Source organism: Thunnus albacares, chromosome 13 (assembly GCF_914725855.1).
Source record: "Thunnus albacares chromosome 13, fThuAlb1.1, whole genome shotgun sequence".
Taxonomy (NCBI): domain Eukaryota; kingdom Metazoa; phylum Chordata; class Actinopteri; order Scombriformes; family Scombridae; genus Thunnus; species Thunnus albacares.
This window is the reverse complement of record NC_058118.1, coordinates 21,987,347-22,013,995: the sequence shown is the minus strand read 5'-3', so window position 1 is coordinate 22,013,995 and position 26,649 is coordinate 21,987,347. Positions and strand designations below refer to the sequence as shown.

Sequence of the window (26,649 nt, the reverse complement as noted above, 5' to 3'; positions counted from 1 at the left end):
GGACAGAAGTTATGAAATTTATCACACACACATGGTAAATGTGACTAAATATGTTTCTAGTCATACAATTTGCAGGTGACTGGTCTGCAAGTTTGTGGTCTATCATATAATTAGCTAAACATAATTTTATTTTAAAGTTTACTGTATATGCATAGTGATTTTTTATGTGTTATCCATTTATATACTATTATATCCACTATATACCACTCCAGTTTATTCTGTTTGATCTATATATCTTGTTTTTGTTAACTTTTATCTTTTTATGGATGGCAATGGGAGAAGTCAGCACTTTAAATGTTTTTACATACTCAGTAAAGCTGATGAAACAGCAGGTGTATTATCAATATAACTCTTATATTCTCTGTTAAACTTGTTATGATCAAAAACATTTCTACTTTGCATAGTTATATATGATTTGATGAATTTATTATATTTCCCTTCAACCCCAGAATATCTACCTTTAATTTGATTTTTATTTTATGCTGCATTACATGGAATATGAGTCCTTGGATCTAATCAGATAGAAATGGCTGCATGTTTCCACAGAGGCACAAACATGTGTAGTCTACATGACGACTAGAGGCTGCAAAAAGAAGAGATGTCATTCATAGCAGGAAGGTTCCTCCTGCAGAAAACTCTGTTTTGATGCTCAGCTCAGGTCTGACCTCTGGTGTAAAGCTTCTGCCACTGCATCTGCAGGATGATCTTGGGTTTTGGCACATATCTGTCACACACAGTATCATTTGCTTTACAGACACACTGAAGGGTACAAAGCCTCAACAGTCTTTGGATTTAAATATATATCACGACCCATTTAATAATTTGGGTGCTTGTTTGTGGCGCTTTAGGACTCATATTTGTGTTCACAGCAAGAGCTGTACAATAACATAAGAAATTTAATTTTACCTTTTTTTTTTTTTAGTGATTTAATGAGAGAGATGTACTTCACCTTTACTTGACCTCTATGTCTATTGTTAATTGATTTGCTGAACGTGTGGGACCTCATGAGAATTAAAGGATAAGGCTGGCATCCTTGTATATCTTTAACTCTACCTTTTCACTGTGGGCTCTGTAATCAGGTCTGCATCATTAGATCCTCTAAGTAGTGAGTGACTGAGTTGCGGGAGGGAGATAAAACTGTCCTGCAGTAAATAACATTTTGTTAAGGTTGGTGCACTCATCTGTGTGTGTGTGTGTGTGTGTGTGTGTGTGTGTGTGTGTGTGTGTATGTCACTTTTTTCATCTGTGGTTTTTGATTTCTGTTTCCCCCTTTTCCCCTTAAGTTTAAGTTAGTTTTATTGGATTTCTTCATTTCATTTTTGCCTCCATTTCATTCATTTTTTAAAAATAAATGCCACATTTTTTGCATACACTTCTGCCTACAGATCTGCCTCTTCAACAACCCCTGCAGTGCCACACAACATCTACTGCTAGTTGTTATTAAACTTTAGCTTTTGGTAGTTGAATTCCCTGAGGACATTTGAACATGTCGCAGTAGGGAAATCACAGGTTTAAGTAATAAAATGAATGATGGCTGAATTCTGTTTAACTGCTTCAGTTTCATGTTCCTGGTATTGTGCATGCTGGTTCATCATCACACTGTCATCGTTTATACTGGAACACTTAAATAGCAAGGGTGGCCATCTTTAATGTCATTAGTAACACCTGTGCTTTTCCAGATACATCTTGTGACTATTGTCAAACGGAAGAGTCAGTGGAACGTGTGATATGTCCGTGCCAAATATACTCAGATGCAGAAAGAGACACACTCAAGAGGCACAAGAGGCAACTCAGAAATAATTGATTTGAAAAAACGATTAACCTTGAGTTGAGGAGTTAAACTGTTTATTTGATTACTGGGGACAAACTGAGCTAATATTATCTATATTATTTCTTTTTTTATAAATTTATTTTAATTAAGCAGTAAGTAACTGGTCTGACTTTGGTGATCCTCTGACTTTCCTCTAGCACCACCACAAGGTTATGTGTGTGTGTTTTTTTAATGTCTCAGATATCCATGGTGCCCAGGGGATGAATTTTAATGACTGGACATCCCCTGACTTTTTCCTCTAGCACCACCATGTGGTTCACATTTGTGGTTTTCAGTAAAATGTCTCATCAACTACAGTACTGGATTATGGACTGACATGAGTTTTGGTACAACCCTCTCATGGGGAATTGTAATCAGTTTGTTGATCCCATGACCATAGCGCCATCATCAGGTCAAAAAATCAATCATTTTTTAAATACTTGAAAAACTAATGATGTTCCAAATCAATTTCAGCCGGTCTGTAGTTTGTGTTTAGTGCTAATTAGCAAATGATAGCATGCTAAACTAATTAACAAACTAAAATACAAAAACTCAGACATCACAGCTTGACAATAAATTAAAATAAATATAATAGCATAAATGCAATAAGGGGAAATTGCTTATCATAATTCACAAAAAATAAATAGATGAATAAGATGCTATTGCAGGCACTTTTTTTTCTTTTTTTACAGGTAATTGATTTCAATGTATCTTTATAATAAGATAATTTAAACAAAAAAACTAAATTTTGATTTAGGCGTGTGAAATGTGACAATCGCTCACCATCAGTGTGTTAGCATTGCTGTTATGTTACTAGGTTATCAATTTTTTATTTATTTATTTTTTCTACCGGTAAAACAAAATTAAGGCAGTAGTACTAGGGCGTTGGGGGACAGAGAGAAGGAATATTTCTACAAGGTTTACGGAATTTGTCGTGACACCCCTACTTAAAGAGTCATAATTTATACAGTAAATATTTATCATGTGACTGTAGGAAAGCTTAAATGTGAGCGAAGCATCGATCCGCTCGGGTAATGGTCGACATTTCGAGTCAAAACACGTATTTTCTCAGACAAATTAAAGGCGTAAAGAGCATAGGTAAAGAGTTACAGAGCATCTCGGCAGCTGGTCATGTCTAGATGGTAACCCTAGATTTGCGAGAGATCTCGCGAGAGTGACCATTTTAACCCAAACTATGACCTCTCTATAAACCCACCCAAGTGTTTTTTTTTGTGCATAAACCTATATAGACCATAATCACAGCGTTATAACATCATACAAATGTATTATTTTGAACAACGCGCACAATGAAAAATATTGCGTACAAATCTCGCGATAGTTTCGCAAATCTAGGGTAACCATCTAGACACGACCCAGCTTTAAGATTCAGCAGGTTTGCTCTCTGCTCTCCAGTAGTTGCTTTGCTCGGCGGGCAGCGCTGGCTCTCGCCGATATTTCCAGCACGCTGTGGATTGTGGGAGACGAGGACACTGCCCGAGCTTGTTACCGGAGACATTTTTTTCCGCCGTGCCCTGCTATGTAAGTACTCCACCTGGGTTTTCACACCGCCGTGCCGGGTCGGGTATGGTCGCTTCTTGTCGGCCGAGCCGCTCTCCGTTCACCGGGCTGAGTCGTTAACGTTGCCATTTCGTGTTTTTTCTGGCATTGGAGGCCGAGAGCGGAGACCGAGCCGCTGGAGCTGACAGGCAGGCGGGGAGGGGAGGGAAGGAGGAACGGGCAGCTGCTGCCGCTCTGCCGGGGTTATTTCAATCTGAAAGCTCGCTGACATAAACAGGAAAATGTCCTCAGGCCGTTTGTTTGTTTGTTAGGACAGTATGTAGATTGAAAAAAAAGATAAAAAAAAAAAGATATCGGGCTCTTGACATGCAGAAATATGTCTTGTCAGTGGCCAGCAGGAATAAATGCCCAGTGTGGCGGTTAAACCCACCTGCACCTGGCCGGAGTGGAGAAATGTCGCAGATGTTGTAGGAAAAAAAAAAAGATCTGTTTCTGTTTTCTGCTGGTCAATAAGGTTATGTTTGATATGATTAAGCGTGTGAAATCCATGCATTTGACCAGGTTAAAGAAATAGCCTGGCCTATGGTAGGGGGCTAATTGATTACCAGTACAAACAGCTAATTGGTGTCTGCATCTGGCTCACTAACAGATGACATTAATTCACAATCATTTTTGACATGATGACATAATCTACAGGATTGACTTGAGATATTTTATATTGTTTTATAATATATGAGTTTAACCACCTAAATCATTACCATATGCATATTTACATATAATAATTGAACAGTCCCAGGATGTTAGGATTTTAATGTTAATATGTTAATAATAAAATATCTGTTTGCAGCACTGCTTTTATGATAATCCTTGTTTTCCTTCAGTTGATGTGACATTCAGGCTGCTCTTTGGCCTGAGGCTAATTGAAAGAAAACACATAGAAAGCCTGATGTGAATCTTTGGTAATTACTGCACCAACATGCTTAATGAATGAGAGTCATGAGGCTAAGCAGCATATTGTGTCCTAAATCACCTTGGGTTAGTCAGCGACAAAAACACTTTGTCTTATGTTTGACAAGGAGAGTTTCTTGTTTCTTGTGGCTCATTTCTTTCTGGTATTTAATGGCCGTTACCAGAGGCGACGACAAGTCTTTATTCATGTGTTTCTAGAGAAATCACAGACTACAAAACCAGGAGACTGAACCCATTCACACTTTGATGCTCCAGTAAGAAAGTTATATTCAGTAAGTAGTTGCATTCAGGGCCAAATCTAAGCTGCACATTACCATGAGAGACATGAGCTGTCGTTCTTATGGATGCATTCAGGGGATTAATAGTCAATAAGTTTATGTGAACAAAGCATAACTTACTGAAAGTCTTAAACGAGGGAGTTTCATATGACAGCAACAAAAATATTTTTATTTATTATAAGGGGTTAGATGTGGACGTTGGAATGCATTTCCTGCTATAAAAGCTTTTATGTATCAGTTTTAAGACGTCAAAATGTGTTAGATCTTCAGAACACTTTTTAAATATTTACAAGAATTGCATTTAGTTTGTTGTAACATTATTTAGAAAACAGATTGAATGCATTTGTGTCATACTGAGAAGAATGTTCCCTGTCAGTGTTTTCTCTCTGCAAAGACAGACATCACAAAAGTATAATTTTAGTATGTTTTTAAAGTGTCAGAATTTATGCTTTTAAATTATTCAGTGATTCCCAGCCAGTCCCAGGAACAGGAGTGATCAGTTCCCGTTAGGCCCAAATACACTGAAAGCATCTGACGCTCATGTTTTGCAGTACACCTATTGTTTTAAATGGCCGAATGCACAACAAAAGCGTTATGAGGCGCGACAAACTGCCTTGACGCCCCTACTCTGACCTTGTTTTGATTTTGGAGTGTCAAATGAGGCGCGTCATTTATTGCTTTCAGTGTGTTTGGGCCTTTAGTTTAACTGCTTTATTGGGAGACGGTTTATAGTCTCTTTACTCAAGAGGAGAATTTGATGTGTGCAAATAGGATGAATCTGCAGAATTTAAGTTTGGGAAGATCGGAGGGGGTGTTTTGCCTCTGTTTGAGATGAGTTTGTATTTACAAATGTTGTCTAATGTATTTATTTCACCTTTTAAAATGAGAAGAAAGAAAATCAGTAATATTCATATGTGTTAATGGATTATCGCTGATGTGTCCCTGCAGAGCCTGACACTGGTAGCGATCTCAGAACCATGTCGAGCCGAGGAGGAAAGAAGAAGTCGACTAAGACGTCCCGGTCCACCAAGGCCGGGGTCATCTTCCCTGTGGGGCGCATGCTGCGCTACATCAAGAGGGGCCTGCCAAAATACCGCATCGGGGTGGGAGCGCCCGTCTACCTGGCTGCTGTCCTTGAGTATCTCACTGGTGAGTTAACAACATACAGTATGTACATAATACACGTTGTTTTAGGCGTTTATTGCTCCAGGTAATACTGAATATTAATACTGCAGCTACAACTGCAGCACTCTGTGAGAGTGGATGTGAAGGAATCTGAGTGCAGTAGTCACTTTACTGTAATTTATTACTGTACTCTCAAGTGAAAGTTTTTTAAATGTGTAATTGTTTTGGCACAAATGACTCTTTTTTTATATTTATTGATATCAAAAAGAAAGTAATGCAACCAAAGAGGCAACTGCTACATGTAGAAATTAGGAAGCTTTCCCACACAAACTTGCCGACATCAGCTTCAGCGTAGAGATATGACAGTTTGTGATTACTGATGAGGAGGCACTTTAAAGCTGTATATTCAGGGATTTCACAGTTCAGAAATCACCTAATCTCCTGGTATTTGCTAAAAAAAAAAAAAAAAAAAAGTTGATGGGTTACATTTGGAGGCATGCTTGCACTTTGAGTGTAGTTGTCGCCATTTTGTTCTGTTCTCGTGTATACTGATTAATTTTTACACTACACTAATTTTATAAAACATAACAACATTCGGTTCACCTAAGCGTTCAGAGACATGAACTGATTTTTCTATACTCCTCATGCTCTACGATGTTGATTGATGAACTCTCTTGATATTTTTTCTTTACATTTGTAGCGGAAATCCTGGAATTGGCGGGGAATGCAGCCAGAGACAATAAGAAAGGTCGCGTCACACCACGACACATCCTGCTGGCCATCGCCAACGATGAGGAGTTAAACCAGGTCAGCAGCTACTTGAAAATTGATATTATGTCACATTTATTTTCATATTTGATCCGCCACTTTTCAGGCTTTACCCCATTTACAAAAAAAACGTGTATGATTAATATCATTGTCAGTATTTTCTAACGCCCACCACACATTTTTAGATTGATTTCTTACCTTCCAGTCAGCACGGGACCATGTGAACTCCACATGTCTTTTGCTTTGTCTTGCCGTCTCAGTTGCTGAAAGGTGTGACCATCGCAGCAGGTGGAGTCCTGCCTAACATCCATCCAGAGCTGCTGGCTAAGAAGAGAGGCGCAAAGGGCAAACTGGAAACACCCGTCTCACCCGCCCCAGAGAAGAAACCCAAGTCGGTCAAGAAAACAGCGGCTAACAAAATGAGTGGGAAAAAGGCAGGAGGGAAGGCTAAGGTATGGCATGATATTAGCAGGCTACGTAATTAATGCTGAACGTGGGTAAAGTTTCATTACTCAACACCTGTGATTAAATATTTATTTGGCTGCTTAAGAGCACCACTTAATGTTTTGGGATGCTGATTGTTATAAACATGTTCAAATTAAACAAAAAAAAAAAGTTTATGAAGAAATACAGATTTTTTTTTTTAAAAAGAAACATGTTTACAAAGCAATAACCTGAGCTGGATCTCTGAATTAAAGGGGTGAAAATGCCAAGCTTTGTCTTATAATCGAGCACAGTTTCATAAACACGTCAAACATGTCAAACCTCACCAGTCATGTCTGGAGCAAGCTGTCGGGTCTTGTTCATCTTCAGTCCTGTAGTTTGATTAGTTTGGATAACTGAGAGTCATTCAAACATGTGATTTTTTTGTATAAATAAGAACATGAGACCCAGGAGAGTAAAATGAGAAATAAATAGATAAATGTTGACGTCTTATTGCCAGCGTTTCTTCATACTTGGAAATCAGAATTTATCGAAATGAGATCTGGACTGATGCACGTATTTAATTATTTCCTGATGTGTTTTTAACTGATTTCACATTTTGACAAAGTTGGGACAAGTCCAAAAGTTATTGGTTAAATTTTAGGGACTACAATCAGATTTGTTTTATTTTGGGGGCAGGTTTGTCTGTTTGTATATGTATGTACACTAAATGGCTTAAACTAGTGCTGCAACTAAGTATTTTCATTATCATTTAATCTACCGATTATTTTCTCGATAATCGTTTGGTCTATAAAACGTCAACATCTTCAAATGTCTTGTTTTGGCCAACCAACAATACAAAACCTATTCAGTTTACTGTCATATGCAGCAAAGAAAAGCATTAAATTTTCACATTGAAGAGTCTGAAAACAGCAAACTTTTGGCATATTTGCTTAAAAAATTACTAAAAAGGGCGATGCTCTGTAGCTGATCCTGACCTCTGACCTCCCAATAGAGGGAGACAGAAAAGAATATTGGTATATTTAGAGTCACGTAGTATCAACATTGTGTACTCTGTCCTCAACAGAAACAGGGTGAGGTGAGCAAGGCGGCGTCGGCAGACAGCACCACAGAGGGATCTCCAGCCGACAGCTTCACCGTGCTCTCCACCAAGAGCCTTTTCCTGGGTCAGAAGGTCAGTTTTCTGTCAAATCACAGATACACGAACCCAAGATCAGTGCTCAGTATAAACAGTTTTCTTAGGAACTTTTTAATTATCCTTTTTATGTCCTTAAAGGTATACTATGCAGGATTTGTCAGTTGGTGTTTGTAAACACAACATTCAAAGTTTGCCCCTCCTCCCCGGCTCAGCGACACCAGAGCGAGTGAGAGAGAGAGAGAGAGAGAGAGAGAACAGTGGTGGTCGAGCGAGCTAGAGAGTGAATGAAGAGAGGGAGCGGTGGTAGAGAGAACAAAGCAGTAAATCAGATAAATGAAACATAATTTTCTGATTGTGTCACGGTGGTTACGTTCTAAAGCACAAATAAACGCAGCCTCTGCACAACCCTGCAGAAAGGTGCCACGTTGTCGGATTTGGAGTGAATGCAGCCAAAGCGCAGCTTCATCGTGTCCGCTTTGTCCTCTCTGCTCTGCGTGTGTGTAGCTCAGCCCTGCCCTCGGCCAAACAGACACAGACCTGTTCTCTTCATACATCCATGACACAGACAGAGAGCAGTGCAGAGAGACAGAGACAGTGATGTAACCTGGTCGCGACGCTACGAGTCCCGACCTCACACTCTGCATGCTGTTAATGGCTGGGGGATAAACACCCACCGCCCAAACGTTGACAGCCAGAAACATCCCAAACACAGCAAAATGATAAGAAAATACAGGTAGAGGGCAGGGTGTCTGTAGATAAATACACTGTCATACACTTCTAGTGGTTCATAAGTGATGATTGAGAGGATTTTTGTATGCGTCCATACATTGTTTTGTAGAAAAATCCTGCATAGTATACCTTTTTATAAGAATTTTACTGATAAGAAAATTATTCTTATTCGATTTAAGATTACAAACTGTTAGATGTAGAGCTCCATAATATATTCACCTGTTTCTTATTCAGTCTTTTATTTATACTTCCTCCTTGTAATTGAACCAGATTTGAGAGGTGATATCAATCGAAGATGATGTGATAATGTTTTCTTCATTAATCATCTGGTCTGTCTCGTAGAAGGACGGCTGTTTGTGATATTTTGCTCATTAATTGCTGCACCTTCTTAACAATAGACCTCATATTAGGGCTTATAGTGCTGCGCAACAGAGTAGTGACACTGAGCTTGAACTATAATAGTAGCAATCATGAATGCCGTGTTAACTGTGTGTCTATCTCAGATCTGTAAACCATAGCCCCCCCCCCTCGCCCACCCCTCACTTTAATCCTTTTTAACCTTTATTATAGAGCTGAAACATGGAAGTAAATTTGTCTGAAAGTTCCATCTAAGCCCTATCAAAGTTTTTTTTTTTTTAATGTTGAAGTTTCAAGATCATAAGATCAGCAAGATCAGAAGCTTTCAAAAATAGATTTGAGTATGAAAGAGATAAAAAAAAGGCAGGGGAACGACACTGTGTGTAAGAGAATGAATTACTCAAGAATGATGCAAGAAGTGTCACTGATCCCTCTTCTTGATTTTAAAGAGTGATAATAAATGTTAATAATTACTGATTTTATTATGATTTTTGCTAGAAATATGACAAGAAATATGCACGCTCAGTTTGGGCAATAAACTGGACATGTTTAAAGCACTCTCACTGTTGTATGACATAAGAATAAAACCCTCTATTACCCTCTTGAAATGCAAAAAGTCAAATCTCCTGTGGCTAAAAACAAATATGGGAATTTACTTCTTGTTTCAGCTCAGGTGTGACTTTGGCACTGCATGCTTTGGTCTACCATGCATACGCTGATACTAATATATAGCTGATATATTAACAGTAACAGATGTACAGTAGGAGCACACACATTTAATTGTTTAACTGCGTGTGTCATTTGTCTGCTGTCTTAGTGTTTTAGCAACTATGGCAGGATACTGCTGCCACCATGACAAAAAAAATTGCTCAGTTTCTGAATATCAGGAGAAAACCTTCTTGTAATAACGAGAGCACCTTTTTGATACTTTACTTGTTATAACAAGATGTTTTTTTTCTCATTATAAGAGGAAAAACAACTCATCATAAGCAAATTATGATATTATTAGTCAAAACTATATCTGGACTTGTATCATGTTATGAATAATGACAGACAGGTGGAAACAGGATGGTACTGTAATATTCCAGAGGAGATAATTACTGTGTGGCCACATTTCATTCACTGTTAATGAAGAACTGCTAAAATTCACAGACTGACACAAGAACTGCAAAGTGCTGTTTTAACTGCCTTTCACTTTCTGGTTGTGGATCATCCATGTAAATGACTTGCCTATGCAAATGCGTGTTACCATGGTTGCATATATATATATATATATATATATATATACCGCTTATACAAATCACTTCCTTGGCGGTTCATGTCCAGAAGGTGGATTAATAGTAGTCCAGATTTAATTCTAAAAAACTAATATCTGTTATTAAAAAATCCTGTGGTTGGTCTGTTTGTCACAGTAAAAAACATTATTATAACAAATTTTGTAATAAAGAAATACACTTTATCATTATAACACAAAAACATATATTTTTTTGTCATGGTGACAGCAAAACCCTGCTGTAAGTAACACCTGTAGTGTTTAAAAATATATTATTATTTCATTAATTTGTGAATTGCTCAGGCTAAAATATGAGTCGAAACACATTCTGTCCGGGCATGATAGTGTTGACTTATTTCTACATGTATTGCATTGATTTGAAATTCAACTCGAACTAATTGAATTGAATTGAACGAGTAGGAGCAGCATTTGTCTGCTGTCATATACTCTCTTTATTAGTAAAATGGCTCCGTACACGACTGTGTGCTGACCGCAGATTGCAGCAGCTGTTGAAATCAGAAGAAGGTAATTAATCAAATGAACACAGTTAGCCTCCCACTGATTAAGGTAATGAACCCACAAATAGAAAAGCTAGTCTGTTTCTGTTTTTATAGACTTAATTATTGTAGCTGCACATTTCCTGCCTGAGCATTTCCTTCAGTGTTTTATTCAGTCTCAGTCTCACACACTGTTCTGTCGTCACTGCTTTCTCTGTCACTGCTTTTTGGGGGGGGATGATCTGGGCCTTTATTATCCTTTAGAGGTGAAATTAGGTGTTTGTATAATAGATGACTTGTGAATCTTAAACTCTGAGGTACTAACATGGAGTCTGTCCATTGGAGATTCTTAGCATTTAAAAGGATACCTTGACATTTTGACTTCAGTTTTACACTGTTTTCACTTTGCTAAGTCACAGACTGTTAGTAACTGTTTGCACTCGTCCTTCAGTTTTCTGCCCCTAAAACTATGAGACACAGGTAGTCATACATCAATGAAATTTGGACCTAAAAACCAAATTCACAGCAAGCAGTATAAATGTCTTGAAATGTTTTTTTTCATAGCGCAACATAAATAGTAAGACAACCGACTGACTACATGGGAACACTAAAGGGACATTGCAAGATACAGTATGCAGGAGGTAGACAAAATAATAAACACTTAATGATTATTATAATTACAAACACAGCTTCTGAATTGGGTCACATGAATTTGCATACCTTTTTAGCAGCACTACTTTCACCTTGTGGCCACTGTCTGTCTCGTTGATGTTGCGTGCCCGTGTTTCGCAGGTGAGGTCAGGCTGTGTTCCTTGACGTATTGAAAATTAATCAGCGGCGATTCATCGTTTCAGTCGTTTTTCATGCAAAAATTCCCAAACAGTTCTCTGGTTCCAACTTCATAAATGTGAGACTTTGCTGTTTTTCTTCAACAGTCAGTTGAGTATCTTCAATTTCTGGACTGTTGGTTGGACAAAATAAGCAAATTGAAGGCATCACCACAGGCCAGAGGAAATTGTGGTCGACCAAACCATTAATCGAGGAAATAATCTGCAGATAAATCAATAATGAAAATAATTGTTAGTTGCGGCCCTACAGCTGAAGTTTGAGCAGAGATCATTTGGCCTCCTTGCTCCTCTGTTTTTCTTAAAACTTGCACAACAAGGTTCTGACCCTGAGATGCATTTCATTGCTGATAAATGCTAAAATCTTGCTCAAACCTGATGTTAGTCATCTTTGTAGCAGACTAGCGGTGTTGTAATTGTTACTGAGTATTTTTTCATAAGGAAATTATTTTCTCTACTTCTTGTGTACCCTGTACTCAAGTTCTTAAGCTGTTACTCATTAAACAAACATACAGTACATGTAGTGTTCATTGACTTAAAGCAGATATGTTGAATGTCTCGTTTCCCCAATCATCAAAAAGTGAAGGTATCCCTTTAAGCTGCGGTGTGAATCTGATTTTAATGGCTTTGCTTCCTCCCCTCTTCCTTCTTGCCCTCCCCCCTCCTCTGCATGCCTCCTCTTCGCTTCCCCCCCCCTCCACCCCTCGCCTCCTCCTCCTCCTCCGCAGCTCAACCTTATCCACAGTGAGGTCAGTAACTTGGCTGGCTTTGACGTGGAGGGGGTCATCAACCCCACCAATGCTGAACTTGAACTTAAAGATGATCTAGGTGAGCTCCCCCTCCCACCTTCTCAAGGTCCCAGTGGGGTTTTGAGATTCTTAAAATCCTTGAATGTTCAACGGCTTGATAACTTCTCCTAAAATAAATCCTCAGTGAATCAGAACTATAAGATTAAAGTTTCAGGCTGGTTGACTGGATAGAAGAAACCGTCTTCCACCAGATCTGTTCAATTCACACTGCGGGTAACTTGGTTGTTGTCTTGCTTGGCTTAACTGGCTTAACTGTGGCTCATCATTTTATAAGTTGCCATTTTTTTTAAGAAATCAGAAATGTATCTGTTAATTTTGATTTATTAAAAAGCAGTTGAAGATCTGATTATAAAAAAAAATCCAGGTAACCAGTTATTGCTTATTTTTTGTACACTTAAAGGGAATCTAGTGCATAATCAGCAGGTCATTGCTGTTTTCTCTGCATTTTTCTTTACACTTTCTATAACTATATTATTACATTTTCCTCTTAAAGCAGGGAATACATATTTTAGACTAATGGAGATATGAAGTGGTTGAAAATCAATATGAAAAGTCTGCTCCTTATAGTTGGTGAAAATTTATTTTAGGTTTAATACAGCTACACGACTTTTAATGGACAAATGATGTTTTTGGCTGCTTTGATATTGGCCTTAAATGGAAGCTCAGTCAAATTACTTAAAGATAGCAGTCGACCCCGGTGAAAGATGCAGCCATTCCCCAAGTACTGTTATTTACTCGTTTATTGCTGCAGTGTTTTGTTTTTTTTGTTTTTTTTTAAAAAGATTCTTTGAACAGCTGTAACTAACTTCTCATTTTTGCGTGTGCTTATTGAAATGCTGGTAAATGCAGCAGATGTGCTTGGTAATGATTTGAGACCAGTCAGCTCTGCAGGAAATAAAACACCTTGTTGATGGTGTTGCTCGCAGTGTGAATACATGATGAGGGTTTTCACTTTGATCCTCTGTGACCTCGAGTAACATGCAGATCAATAGAACATCATAAATAAAATACAATTCCCATAAGCAATAAATGCATTTCTGTGGAGACATTCAATGATTTTTTTTATATCAAAGCCCCTCAGAGCAGTGATCCCGCTCGCTCTTCCTATCGTGTAGATGTGTGAAAGTTCATTCCAGGTTATCTTCCTTTCAGGTGGCTGACAGACATTTTGTTATGCTTAATAATCACTGTAATCCTAGGAGAAAAAAAAAAACTATCGGACTGAAATAAAGCAACAATTAACAGATGAAAAACTGACATGAAACTCTGTTAGCCTGACTGTTAGGTGGCTCGCCTGGAGTGTGATCATTAAATTCTTGACTCATCTTAATGAGGCAAGAAATTAGGACGACACAATTAGTCAGAGAACTGATTTAAAAAAAAAAAAAAAAGAATTTGAATATTTTAAAATACACTCTTCCATCAGACTTGTTTATTGGGTGATTTATTGTAGTTCAGTGTTGTTTCTTAAAGTAAATCTGACTAAATGTGCAGCCCTGCTTCCTAATTACATTATGTGACCCACCGTGTTTTCAGTTGGCTCCTTGTTTCCTGTGATGTCATCAGCCAATAAGGAGCGCGCTCACTTCTTTCTCTTCTCTTCCTGTTCTTCTCTTTCATCCTTTTTTTCTCTCTACTTCCTTGTCCCATCTTGTTATTCCTGATCACTCTGTGTTTTTACCACCATGTTTTTTTGCCTGTTTGTTTGTTTGTTTGTTGTCGTTGTCATCTGTAGTTGCAAGTTGTCCAAGCCGACATTTCCATCGTGGAGAGCGACGCTGTCGTTCACCCGACCAACACCTCCCTCTATACAGGTGGTGAAGTAGGTAAAGGAACCATTGATGCCACCGAGACCACGACCGCCTGTCTGCTCTCTCTCTGCATATTCCAGATAGTCTGCACTGCAGTCTGTGGACAAACATCACAGCAGCATCACAATTTATATCCTGCAGTGTTTATTTAGCCGGCGTTCTTCTGCATACAGCATACAGACCTGCACTATAGAAGAACCTCTAACCCAGAACCCAACATCTCCCTTTTTATAGTATTTATGTAATTTGGTGAAACACTGACTGAAAGACCTACACTGTATCATGAGTGAAAATGAACTTGCAGAGGCTTGAATTGAGCAATCAGGGACTGTTTTGAAAAATTAAAAAAAAAACGTTTATTTATGCAATGGTGTGCGTGTGGGAAACCGCAGTTTCCAGGATTTGAAAGTCAGCTGCCAAAGAGTGTTGCATTCACACGCTATGTTTTCAATTATCCTAACCCAGAAGACAAACTAAATGTGGACACTGTGAAGAGGATAATTTGAATCTGGTAGTTTACTAAAAACAGGATGAAACCTTTCAAATCTGAACTGAAACCGGCTCAACAGAGGTGCCGTCGCACATAAACGCAGGGTCGTCCGGTGAAAGGCTCGACTTTTCCCACAATGCACTGTCATCCCACAGCAGCAGCCATGTTGCCGTTCGATGCGAAAATATATTTCTGGAAGATTACGTTGTAACGAGAACGCCGCATTTCTACTAATGATGGTTTCTGTTTTATCTTTCCAGGGTTGTAACATCATGTCACACAGTATTATAAATCACCGTGCTGTGTTTTGGTGTCTGATAAAAGTTCAAACACATGAATCTTACTCAAACTGGCCCCCTCCTGGATCAAATTAAATTTTCTCCTGAAGCACCATGCTCTCACCATCACAGCACCTCGGGTTGTTTTCACGCAGCGTCGTATTCGGTCTGAACGCCTGATAACTCGGTGATCTGTACCCAACTTTCCTAATATTGAGTAGACCAGAGGAAATGTTCACTGTCTCATGAATCTTTAAAATCTCTGCAAGTTTATTTTCACAATTTACAGCCATGAGAAGAACTCCAGCCTGCAAATCACACAAAATGTGTAAAGCAGGGATATATGGATGGCCCACGTGTTGCTGTTTTCCCCCTACTGACGATGCACAAGTGCTTCACCTTGTAGAGCTCCAATACTTCAATGTATAACCATCAGTAGTTATGACATATCCAAATGCTGTTAGTCATGTAAGAGATGCAGTGTTACCAGAAATGTGAGCAGTCGAGTGCATCATGTAAAGCCTACACGACTATATATCTCTGTTGGTGTAATCGTGAAACCATGCTGCTGCTGCTGCTGCTGCTGCTTGTATTTTATGTTCCACTTGACTGAAAACGCAGGCTGTCTGGGACTCGCTTCATTTCCTGTAACCTCCATCCCCTCGACTGTGCTGTCAGTTCAGTTTCTGATTGAAACATTTATTTCCTGAGGCCTCAAATTCAAAATCCTGATGTTGAATTAATGAATGAGGGAATGTTTAACTAGTAACCGTCCTTTATCTGCTTGCTTTTATTGGCTGTTTTTAAATAATTTTATTTTAAAACTTGTCTTAAAAAGGCTGACATTAACCATATGGTGTTCTTTTCTCCCGCCTGTTTTAATGATATCGCAGCCAGAACATTCATATCTCTGGCTCTGGTGGACTTGAATCACCTCCCTTCTCTCTGGTGTCCTTTTGTGGCTTCTCTCCTTTTAGCTCGGACTAAATCTGAAAGAGTGTGATCGATGTGGAATTACTTCCTTTAGCTGTCAAAATAAATAGGAAAAAAAACAGCTTCCCCGATGCCCTCGTGAATTCTGGATGTGTGTTCTTCTTCTTCTTCTTCTTCAGAGTTGAACTTGAATAACTCTCTGGACTGTTTTACCTGACATGTTTGTGCAAACAAGATCAACAAAGCTTTTACATTTTCATCTGGAACACACTTTTTTTTTTTTTTTAAATAAAAAAAAATAAACACTTGTTCAGTGTTTAATTTGAGGGTGAAAGAAAATACCTTCAGTCTTCTGCAAATAAGCCAGTATGTGAAGACAGAGGGAAGTAATTAGGGACTGGGACTTTAATAGATTAGTTTAACTGACTCAGAATGAGTCATGTGGAAAATAGCAGCCTTTGAATCTTTGCACTTCATTTGTGAAACTTTTCCTGAGTCTTACAAATAAAGTAACAGAGCTTCAGTGAGCTGCACGTGAGCTTAGAGATTCAGAGAGAGGCCAGGTGAAATGATTGACAGCATTGTTCTCAGCCTGCTTACCTGTCTGTTTACCTGTCTCCATGTCTGCCTGCTTGCCTGTCTGTCTGTCTGTCTGTCTGCATGACCATCACCTCTTCTCTTTCCTGCTGTCTGTCTATCTGATTGTCCTTCTGTCTGCTTGTCTGCGATACATGAGGATGTGATCACCACAGTCCTGTCTTCTACTCACAGGCTCTGCTCTGGAAAAGAAGGGAGGGAAGGAGTTCACTGAAGCGCTGCAGGAGCTGAGGAAGAAAAACGGCCCTCTGGAGGTGGCTGGCGGTAAGTGTTCAGTGCAAAAGCGGTCTAGATTTGGGAATCAGTACCTGCTACTTACCCTGTATTTATACAGAAACTCAGACCATCTTATCAGCACAGTTTCTATTTTGTGCCTGAGTGTTTGGTCAGCGACATTCAAGGACTCTTATTTCATCTCTTGCATGTACCTTTGATCTTTGTTGAGTTCCTGCTGTCTGTCACAGATTCATAGTAGGTTAAGATTTTAATTACCTTTTGTTATTATGAATTTGCGCCTCTCTTTTTGTTGCGAAACTGCTCAAAATATGATTTATTTTTTGTAAACTGAAGTTCAGTATCATTCTAAGGAGACAACCTCTGCTGTGCAGTTGTGCTCAGGCAGTGTTTTGTCTGTTTTTATATTTTAGCCTGACAGAATTTCCACTTCTTGAGCGAGAATTATATAGAATACAAATAGTTATTAGATGTTAATGCATTTTATTTGGTAGCCAAATATGCAGCATGTTGTTGTATTTCCTCATCTTTCATCCTGTATGGTAAAGCCAGTGGGGAGCCATCAGGGCCCTCTAGGCTCTCACAGGGGGCCTAAGATGAATCAAAATGTACTTGTAAAAAACATTTCTTCTCATTTTATTTTATTTATTTTATAATATATTCTCAAAGTCATTTACCATTACAATCTATATGTTTCTAAGCCAAAATTAACCTTCCTAACACCACTAAAAATGGTCTTAATTGGAAAAATCAAGCACAGACAGGAAAATAAATCCCTGTTTCCCACCCAATCAGGATCTTATAGTTTTGCTAGTTACTAGGTAGAAAATATGTCAAGGAGCTCTGTGATTGGTGGTCCCACTGTAAATTTGACATTAAAACTAACCAATCAGATTGCATCTCTAAGAGGGAGGGTTTGTTTATCCATAAAATGGTGACAACAACTAAGAAGGCGGATGCTGACGTTTCAGCGGCTATTTTAAACTGAGGAAAGTGGAGATGTTTATGAATTGGTGCTAATGTTAGCTTGTTGATAATACTGTTTTCACAGCTGAATGTGAATAAAAATTACAACTTGCGAAGCACTGAAGATATTATTTATGGGCATTATTTATGGATTTAGCTGACTGGTGAAGTTTTGGAGTTTTAGTGCTTGTGAACTTCAAACATTTCTGCGTTAACATGAAATGACTGTTGAAATCTGAGGTGACGACAAGACAAAGCAACAGGTCCAGAGCTGATGTTTAATACTAATTTGAGTTGACATGTTTCCTTGACTCTGTTTTTAAAACGCCACTTTTCCTTCTGTTTTAAATCCAAAACAGGAAGAGAAATTCTTCTTCAACCTGCTCGACTTTTCTGCATCTGGTACTTTTCCTGCTGCAGTTAAAAACATTCAACATGAACCTCAGTTTACCACAAAGTGAAACAAAAAAGTGATGATGTCTGTTAACACTCTGCTTTATATTTTAGAGGTGCAACGGTTAGTCCATTGACAGAAAATTAACCACAGATTATTTTGATAATCAGTTAATCATTTTAATCACCTTTTTTAAGGAAAAACTCAAATATTTGCCGTTTGCAGCTTCTAAAATGCATTTTTCACTATTTTCTGACATTTTAGAGACAAAACAATTAATTGATTAATCGATAATGAAAATACCAGTAGTTATAGTTGCAGTATGGTGTTTGTTCTTCTGATCTCTGTTTTTTTTTTTTTTTCTCACCGCCTCGGCTTTGGGTTTGGAACAACTGAGGGTGACACTGAAGTTTCACAATCTAACTTTCAATGTCGCCATTGAAGGCTTTGTGAAGTGCATATTGATCCACTTGAGCACCACCCAGCTCCTATGACAGTGATGTCATTGTGTCCTGCAAATCTCTCTTCACACACACACACACACCAAGAAAAACAGGGCTGGGTCCTTTTGGCTTCCACATTCAGAAAATGATGTCAGGGCACGGCAGTAAAGATCGGTCCTTTGGATATGAACACACACACGTTTCACACACTCGGACTCATTAATTGTTCCCTTAAAGACTAAATGTCGTCAGAGCTTCCTTTATTATTGAAGTGCCGCAGAGTTTAGAAGTTTTGATGTCAGATGCTCTAAATGCTGTATGCCACAAATTCACTTTTTATAGAAACAGTGACTACTTGGATATTTTTTGTCATGAAATGATCAAAGGACTTTAGTATTGGCACGTAATATCTGTCCTTGGCGACTTCAGTCTTAAACTAAAGACATCCGTCTTCAGAGAGCCATATTGTTTGAACCCTTACAGATTATTTTATCTTTCAGTCCATTTGTCTCCCACTTTCTGCCCGTCTCTTATTCTTTCTCCATCTGTCTCTCTCATTATCCATCACTAACACTCACTTTTTCAAGCACTCTCCACCTTCGCCACTTCTCTCTCTCTCACATTCAGCCAAGTTAGCTCAGCATCCTAATCCCGGTCTGTGTGGAGCTCATAAATAGATTACCAGGTGACTGAACAGCGAGCCAACAGAGCCTGTCAGGGATTCTGGGAATCTGGATCAGCCAAACGGTCATCCTGACCAGATCTGGTTCACGAACATCCGTCAAACAAGTTCTTTAGGATGTTTAAAATGTATGTTTTTAAGTATTTGTTCATCTGGATTTAGCGAGTAAATATAGCAATTTCAAGGCCGGGCAGGTACCAGAGTTACTCACAGTCATTCCAACAGAAGTTTAATTCATTTTGTTTAATAGTCCAAAGTTTTTTTTCTTTATGATGAATGGTTCATTCATAATTCATCTCCTGTATAGATGGCAAGTAAAAATTTATGAGAAGTGTTAGATGACAAATGGGAGCTCAGTAAGTTTCTATGTTTACTAGTTATGAACTATCCGTTATCTTTAGAAAGGTAGATGATAACTTGTTAAACGTGGCATAGCAAAATTCATTTGTGTGTTTTTACATAATAGTTGATGATATAGTGAGTACTTGCAGGTTGTGCTAGTGGTTTTTGGTCCTGGTTAAAGAAAGATATAAGAGGAAAGTTCTATATGCCGTGCTTCTCATTCAGACACGGCTAATATAATAATAACTTCCTTCATTTTGTTCAGGTTCTTCTCATTCCATTGAATGTCAGCACTGTCTGCCGCTGGTTTACAAACTGGTCAGTGGCACTAATTTGTATCCAAGAGTCTGCCAAAGTTGAACTCTGTGAAATCTCAGAGCATTTTTACTTCACTACGAATCCACTGACTGCAGTGATTCCATTTAGGGATTTGGCTTTTAGAAACGGTAGCGTGACCAAGTCCTAACCTGCCTGCCAATATTTATTTTGTTGTTGCTTCGTAAGCAAAGTTATTCAGGAGTTTGACAACTAAATAAATTTTCACATATTTGTGTTTAGGAGTAGAACTGCAACGATTACTCGAGTGCCTGATTTAATAAGCTAATAATTGTTTTGGTAATTTTTTTAGACAAAAACCCAGAAATTTGCTGGCTTTTCTTTTCATACATGATATTAAACTGAATATCTTTGAGTTTTGGACTGTTGATCAGAAAAAACGAGACATTTGAAGACGTCGCCTTTGACTCTGGGAAATTATAAAAGGAACTTTTTTACTATTCCCTGAAAACAAAAGTTTCGACAGGTTAATTTCTAATTAAAATAACTGTTAGTTGCAGAAATAAATATAAAAAAGATAACAAATAAGTGTATTGATCTTTATCATATTTGTTGCCACAATCAAAAACTAGTTGGTAGTAGTATGGTAGTAGCTTTGACTACATGTGGTAGTAGTATAAATGCAAACCTGACCTAGCCGACTGGAAAAAAAAAAGGAGACAAAGCCTAAACACAAACAATTTCAGAATCACTACATTATGGATTCACATGTGCTTCCAGTACAGCCACTGTGTTTTCTCTGCAGTGAAGTAGTATTGAATAATTTCCATCTATCAAAGGAGTATGACAAAGGGCCACTCAAGAAAGTATTAAGTCTTTTGTCTCAGTGTCATTTATTGACTTTTAAGAAGAGTATAAAGTAAAGCCTGGCAGATCTTTTCCAGAAAAAAAAAACAACATTTGCACGCAGGAAGTAATGTGATTCATATGTCTGGCAGCAACATTAGCGTTGATTTTAGTGTTTTGGGTTGGATAAAAGAATTTGGTCGTTAGCATGTAATTGACAGAAAAGAGGGCCACCTACAGAAGCTCAAGCACATCAACAGAAAATCTACATAAATCTGGCAGTTCTGTCCACATACTGTAGTTTGATTGACAGGTAATCTCCAGATGTGCAATACACAAACACCACCGCACACTGTTCTACCTTCCCAAACCATAAAACAAGTTGAACTTTAGCCGTAATCATCATCATCATCATCATCCACAGACTTTTCCCCACGAGCGGATCACACATGCAGTGTGATTGGCTCTCGCTCTGCTGTGTGAAGTTCCTCCATCTCTGTGTGCCATCTGGAAATGAGCTCGTCCTCAGCTTTGACTCCAGTCCAGTCACACGCTCGCTGCGGGCTAATAAACTCTGACTGGAGGCTTTCTCACTTCACAGCATCAGGGGCTTTGGCTGAGTTACACTGTCTACAGCTGCTGGTTTGATGGAAGACTAAACTAAACATTTAAACTCCAGAGAACAGACTCTTTTTCTTGTCTTCTTTTCTCTTGTCTTCTCCGTTTCTGTTCTTCTCTTCCCCGTTCTTCCTCTCCTCCTTTTCTCTCCTCCTCTCTATTTGTCTGGTGAAGTGATTTATCCAGCCCACCAGGTCAAACCCTTTTAAGCTCTCTGAGATTTGCCACACACTTTTTTCCACAAAGCAAAGTATTCTTTTAGCATCTCCGGCCTCCAAACTCAACTTTTGGGGTTTGACTTCTGACAAAACAGGTTAATAGAACTGATTTTGACTGTAGACGGTGGATGTGATATGCAGAAATCAGGCAAGTAGCAGCACGCTAGAGGTGAACAAGTTCACTCACCGATAGATATAATCAGATATCAGATATATGTTATGGTACTGATTTCACAAAATAAAGCAGGCGGCATCTGTGGGTGACTGCAGGCATTAACTTTCATTTTGTTTCATTATGTTTTCAGTGTTGTAAACATTTAAACATTCATTCAACAGCATTATATTTGCAGGGATTTGGAGAAGTGACACCACATGTCTCCACTCTGTCTTTCAGAACAAACGTACTTCTACCAGAAGTATGTTTCCTTTTCTGCTCTCCTTCCTCCTCTACTGTCTCCATCTTTATTTCCTTTTCTCTCATCACCTCACTAACCATTCGTCCTCCTCTTCTCTTCCATCCTTCAGCTGTGTTGACTGGCGGCTTTGGTCTGCCCGCTAAGTACGTCATCCACTGTAACAGTCCAGGCTGGGGCTCCGACAAGTGTGAGGAGTTGCTGGACAAGACAGTGAAGAACTGCCTGGCTCTTGCTGATGAGAAGAAACTCAAGTCTGTGGCGTTCCCCTCTATTGGTAGCGGAAGGTAGGAACACACACACACACACACACACACACACACACAGGAAGAAAGAAACACACCTGACATACTAGGCATCATGTAATCATTAGTTTCAAGTATTTTCATATTTACCTTCGACTGATTAATACTCATTTTTGGCTTTTTTTGCTGAAGAGTAAAAGTCACATTTGGGATATTTGTTAGAATCAGAAACAGGTTTATTGCCAAGAAGGTTTGCACATATAAGGCATTTGCCTCGGTGTTGTGGTGCATAACAGTCAAAATATATGCAAAATTAAGTAATTCCAAGTGTAAAAAGGAAATTTACAATAAAAAAATATGTAAAATATATTCAAAGTGAGAAGAGCTGCTAAAGGGCATTTTCACTTTGGGCGGTTTAGTCCATAGCTGGAAGTGGTTGGTCTAAAAATGCAGTAACATGAACACTTTTTGCAAACCAGACTGCAGACTGCAGAAACCGTACCTGAGTTCCCCCAAACAAGGTGATTTGAGATTAGTCTGTGTGCAGTAGGAGCGTAATCCATACTCTGACTGGAAGAAAAGTCTTTGTCAAGGAAATTATTCAAAAACTCTCTTCTTGAGGATACAGAATTTCTTGTGAAGAACCAGACAAGAAGTCTGTGCAAAAGGTTGCTCCAAATGTGTACACATGGAGAGGGCAGAGAGGATCTCTCCGTGGCATTTTGTTCTCCAGTACAAACAAGACATCTCAGCAGGTCTTCACCTCTGTGTCTTGGGCTCAGAGACCTGGAGGTATCGAAAGGTAATTTAAGAGGTTGAACAAAAAAAAAAGAAATACTATAGAATACAAAAAGTTTTCTTCATTGAAGTGACAAAGTTGAAATAAAGAGAAAAAGTTCAAAACAAAGGAAATCTTAGAAGTAAATCCTCCACGTCTTCTCACATGTCATCGTAACATTATGAGTGGCATTCTTGCATTGTCAGCAATAAAAAAAAGTTTGCGTTATGTGTCTCTGCCTGCACGTACATCACTCTCCATTTTTCCATGCAAGTCAAAACGGGAGTTGGCATGGTTTCCAGGCAACAGTGTTAAACACCTCCACTTTGATCAAGACACATTTACACAAACACACTGTCGACTGAAACAACTGTGTGAAAGCATCGAGGTTAGAGCAGTGGCTCCCAAACTTTTTGGCTTACAACTTTAAGGCAAAGCGTTATTTACTCGTGTACCCTTGTCACAGGTTTAATACTGTTTTTCCAAGAGTTGCAGCAGTTCAAACAAAGAATGATGTTTCCCCATGGTTTTTTGGAGGCCTGAGGTGATAAAACTCTCCAAGATTTCACAATAAAAAAAGCAAAGATTAGAGAAAAGTCTAAAAAAAATGAAGGGAAATTAAACTAAAAATGTGTTAAGCAGAAATTCTTTGTTTTATGTCTTATTTCCTCATCTTATGAGCCCTCAGATTCATCTTGCGGATGCGTCTGGAGCCTCAGGTTGGGAAACACAGACTCAAATGAATGAACCCAGTGTGAACGTGGCTTTAGAGTTTTCACACTCATGAAAAACAGGAAAAGTCATGATCCTGGGTGAAATGTGTAAAGAAGAAATGGAGTGACTGGATTCTAGTGCTATCATGAAGTCTCACATTTAACTTCCTAAAAAAAATGTTGTATACCACATTTCCCTTAAATAAAAGATGGGAGTCAATCAAAAGCCGGGTCTCTGATAATGGCTGGGTGTGAACAAATAAAGACCGACCCAAAAACAGGCTGGGAAAAAAAACAAGGGTGGATAAACTCCTGGTGCCTGTTTATATATAATGTGCAGGCCAGTTAAGCATAAATAGTAGTTACTTGGATGTAACTCCAGTTCTATGAGTACATGTGTAGCCCTCGACTGTCAGAGAGAGAGGGGGGGGGACACACGATTTCATTTAAATACAGGGAGAATGGCGCATATTTTAATGATAATGATGGCAGTGACACTACATGAGCATGGGTAACCAGGGTAACTTGAGTGATCCAGTGAGCATACATTAATGGGAACTCAAGTGCTGCAATTATTGTTTGGAGTAAATGGATTACCGGTTATATAATAACAAAAATTTAACAGAGCAAATGGAAGCAGAAAACAAGGAGGCTGTGTACTAAAATATGAGAAAACATACTTATCAAACAGAGAGAATTAGAAATAAAGGCCTCTCTCTATTATAAGCCTGTTTCCAATAAAGGCCCCGGCCACTATTTGAGGAAATATGATATACAAAATTATCCATGTTAACCCAGATGGATCCTCAAATTTAAACTAGTATACAGTAAATAACCAAACATGTACTGTAAGCTATTGCTGACCTTTAACAGCATGCAGTCAGAGTCCAGGTCAAATAAATAAAAAGTGACAAGTCTCTCCAGCGTTGGACCACATTTCACTAAGTGTGTGTGTACTTTCCTGTCAGAAACGGTTTCCCGAAGCAGACGGCGGCCCAGCTCATCCTCAAGGCCATCTCCACCTACTTCGTGGCCACCATGTCTTCCACCATCAAGACCGTCTACTTCGTGCTGTTCGACAGTGAGAGCATCGGGATCTACGTGCAGGAAATGGCAAAGCTGGAGACGAGCTAAAAGAGTCGGGAGTATTTACCTCCTTACCCCTTTTCCCCAACCATTTTTTTTTTTCCTGCAAGGAAATAGGAAGGTGTTTACTAGTGATTTGTTAAAAAAATGAAGAGAAGAAGAAAAAGAAGAATCTTTCTTAAGGCCGGGAACTTGATTTTGCATTATGTTTGTATTTTTCCTATATTGTTTTTAATTTCTTATTTACTTGTCACCTCTGGCGTTTAAATGTAGAAGTACACTGTTCATTCTGCGGTCTTTTAATACAAACAGTGCCACGCAAAACAGATTCAACAGAGTGAGAAGACTCACTTTAAGATTTAATTTTCATGATATATATAAAAGATGTTATGAGAGATAGCTACTCCTCAATTACAAGGCTTCCAGAGAAGTCCGATGAATACGGGTTAATGCATGTAATGGCAGTAAAAGGCAGTAAAAATAGCTATTCTCTTCCTTTTGATCTCAGTAACACAAGACACTTAATTGAGTGTATTTTTGGTATAATTCTGCGTTTTGGAACATCTCTGTTGTTAATAGTACTGTATAATGAAAAGGTAAAGCATAAAGAAGAGTTCAGTTTGCTCTATTTTGGTCTTCTGGAGACTAATATAACAGAGTAGTGTTTTTGTTTTTGTGTTGTGTGTTACATTTGTTTCCTTTGTGTCCTGCAGAGACCTTGAATTTCCAAAAGTACTCGATCAATTGAAAGGAGGGAAAAAAGTTATGAATGCCCGTATATAAGTACTCATGCTGATACTAGCACTAAGAAACAGTTTACACTGTAAACTGAATGTTTGTTGGTTGTTATTTACAGGAAAGTAAATCAATTTATGACATAAAAATGTATAATTGGTGTTTTTTGCAGGGCACTAATAGTTTATATTGTGTGTTTCTATCAGTGTTTATATAGATGGAGTATTTGTGAAAAGTTATAGTAAAATATTGGACTGTAACAGAGATTTTTATTTTCTATTTTAATTTTCACACTGATTCTAAAATGGCACAGTTGATTTGGGAAGAAGAAAAAAAAAAAGAAAAATGTAAGAGATTGTTCTTTTGTGTGTTTTGTCTTTGTTAAGCCATAAAACAGATGTACTCGTTTTTGCTGGAAGTGGAGGCTCTTTGCTGCTGCTTTGGTTTGCTCTTTCATTCAGCCGCCACTAGATGGCTCCCTATTATCAAGAATTGGATTTTTTTTTTTTTTTCATCTCAGCCATTTTCTGTGCAGCAGCAGGCCTCTTCACACAGACGCTGGTCTATTTGAGTTGGATTTGAATTGGGACTGACGGACGTATACGAGGAACCTGACTGCTCTGCTGCATTTGGACTTTTCAGCAACCTAACTTTCTTATGAAAAAAAAAAAAGAAAATTTCTAAAGAATTGCTATAATTGATGATTCTACAAAAAGTCTGTACACACTCCGGTAATAAAATACCTTTAAAAACATCATTTTGTTCCTCTTGATATTATGAGATCATTCCATGTTTCATGGAGACCTTTAGGATGCTGCCAGGAACTGTGGGTCTCCATGTAATTAAAAAAAAAGTGCACGTGTGAAGTTTAATTGTGGGAGAAAACTTCATTGTCCCCTTAGGAAACAAGTGTGTAATAATAAATCCATCTCAACTGTAGTAAAGTGAGCATAATTTGAAGTGTTGCAGAACAAATGGCAGAAGCATGACA

General features: G+C 38.5%; 1 protein-coding gene across 4 annotated transcripts; it reads left to right on the top strand.

Moving 5' to 3' along the window:
• Positions 1-3,176: 3,176 nt before the first annotated feature.
• LOC122995204 (core histone macro-H2A.1) lies at positions 3,177-26,412 on the top strand. Of its 4 annotated transcripts, none has more exons than XM_044370248.1 (9): positions 3,177-3,349; positions 5,524-5,724; positions 6,401-6,507; positions 6,729-6,920; positions 7,979-8,086; positions 14,296-14,386; positions 16,844-16,933; positions 22,214-22,388; positions 24,806-26,412. In XM_044370248.1, the coding sequence occupies exons 2-9, from the start codon at positions 5,553-5,555 to the stop codon at positions 24,969-24,971; spliced, it is 1,101 nt and encodes a 366-aa protein (XP_044226183.1). In that variant the 5' UTR covers positions 3,177-3,349; positions 5,524-5,552; the 3' UTR covers positions 24,972-26,412. The 4 variants fall into 4 exon arrangements, with proteins under 4 accessions (XP_044226183.1, XP_044226180.1, XP_044226182.1 ...); XM_044370245.1 differs by lacking the exon at positions 14,296-14,386 and adding an exon at positions 12,480-12,579 and having other exon boundaries at positions 3,180-3,349; XM_044370247.1 differs by lacking the exons at positions 3,177-3,349; positions 14,296-14,386 and adding exons at positions 3,375-3,516; positions 12,480-12,579.
• Positions 26,413-26,649: the final 237 nt, after the last annotated feature.

Coding starts and splice junctions, on each gene's coding strand:
- LOC122995204 (XM_044370245.1), top strand. CDS start 5,553: ATGTCGAGCCGAGGAGGAAAGAAGAAGTCGACTAAGACGTCCCGGTCC. Junction 5,725..6,400: donor TGTCCTTGAGTATCTCACTG/GTGAGTTAACAA, acceptor TTACATTTGTAG/CGGAAATCCTGGAATTGGCG. Junction 16,934..22,213: donor CCCTCTGGAGGTGGCTGGCG/GTAAGTGTTCAG, acceptor TCCATCCTTCAG/CTGTGTTGACTGGCGGCTTT.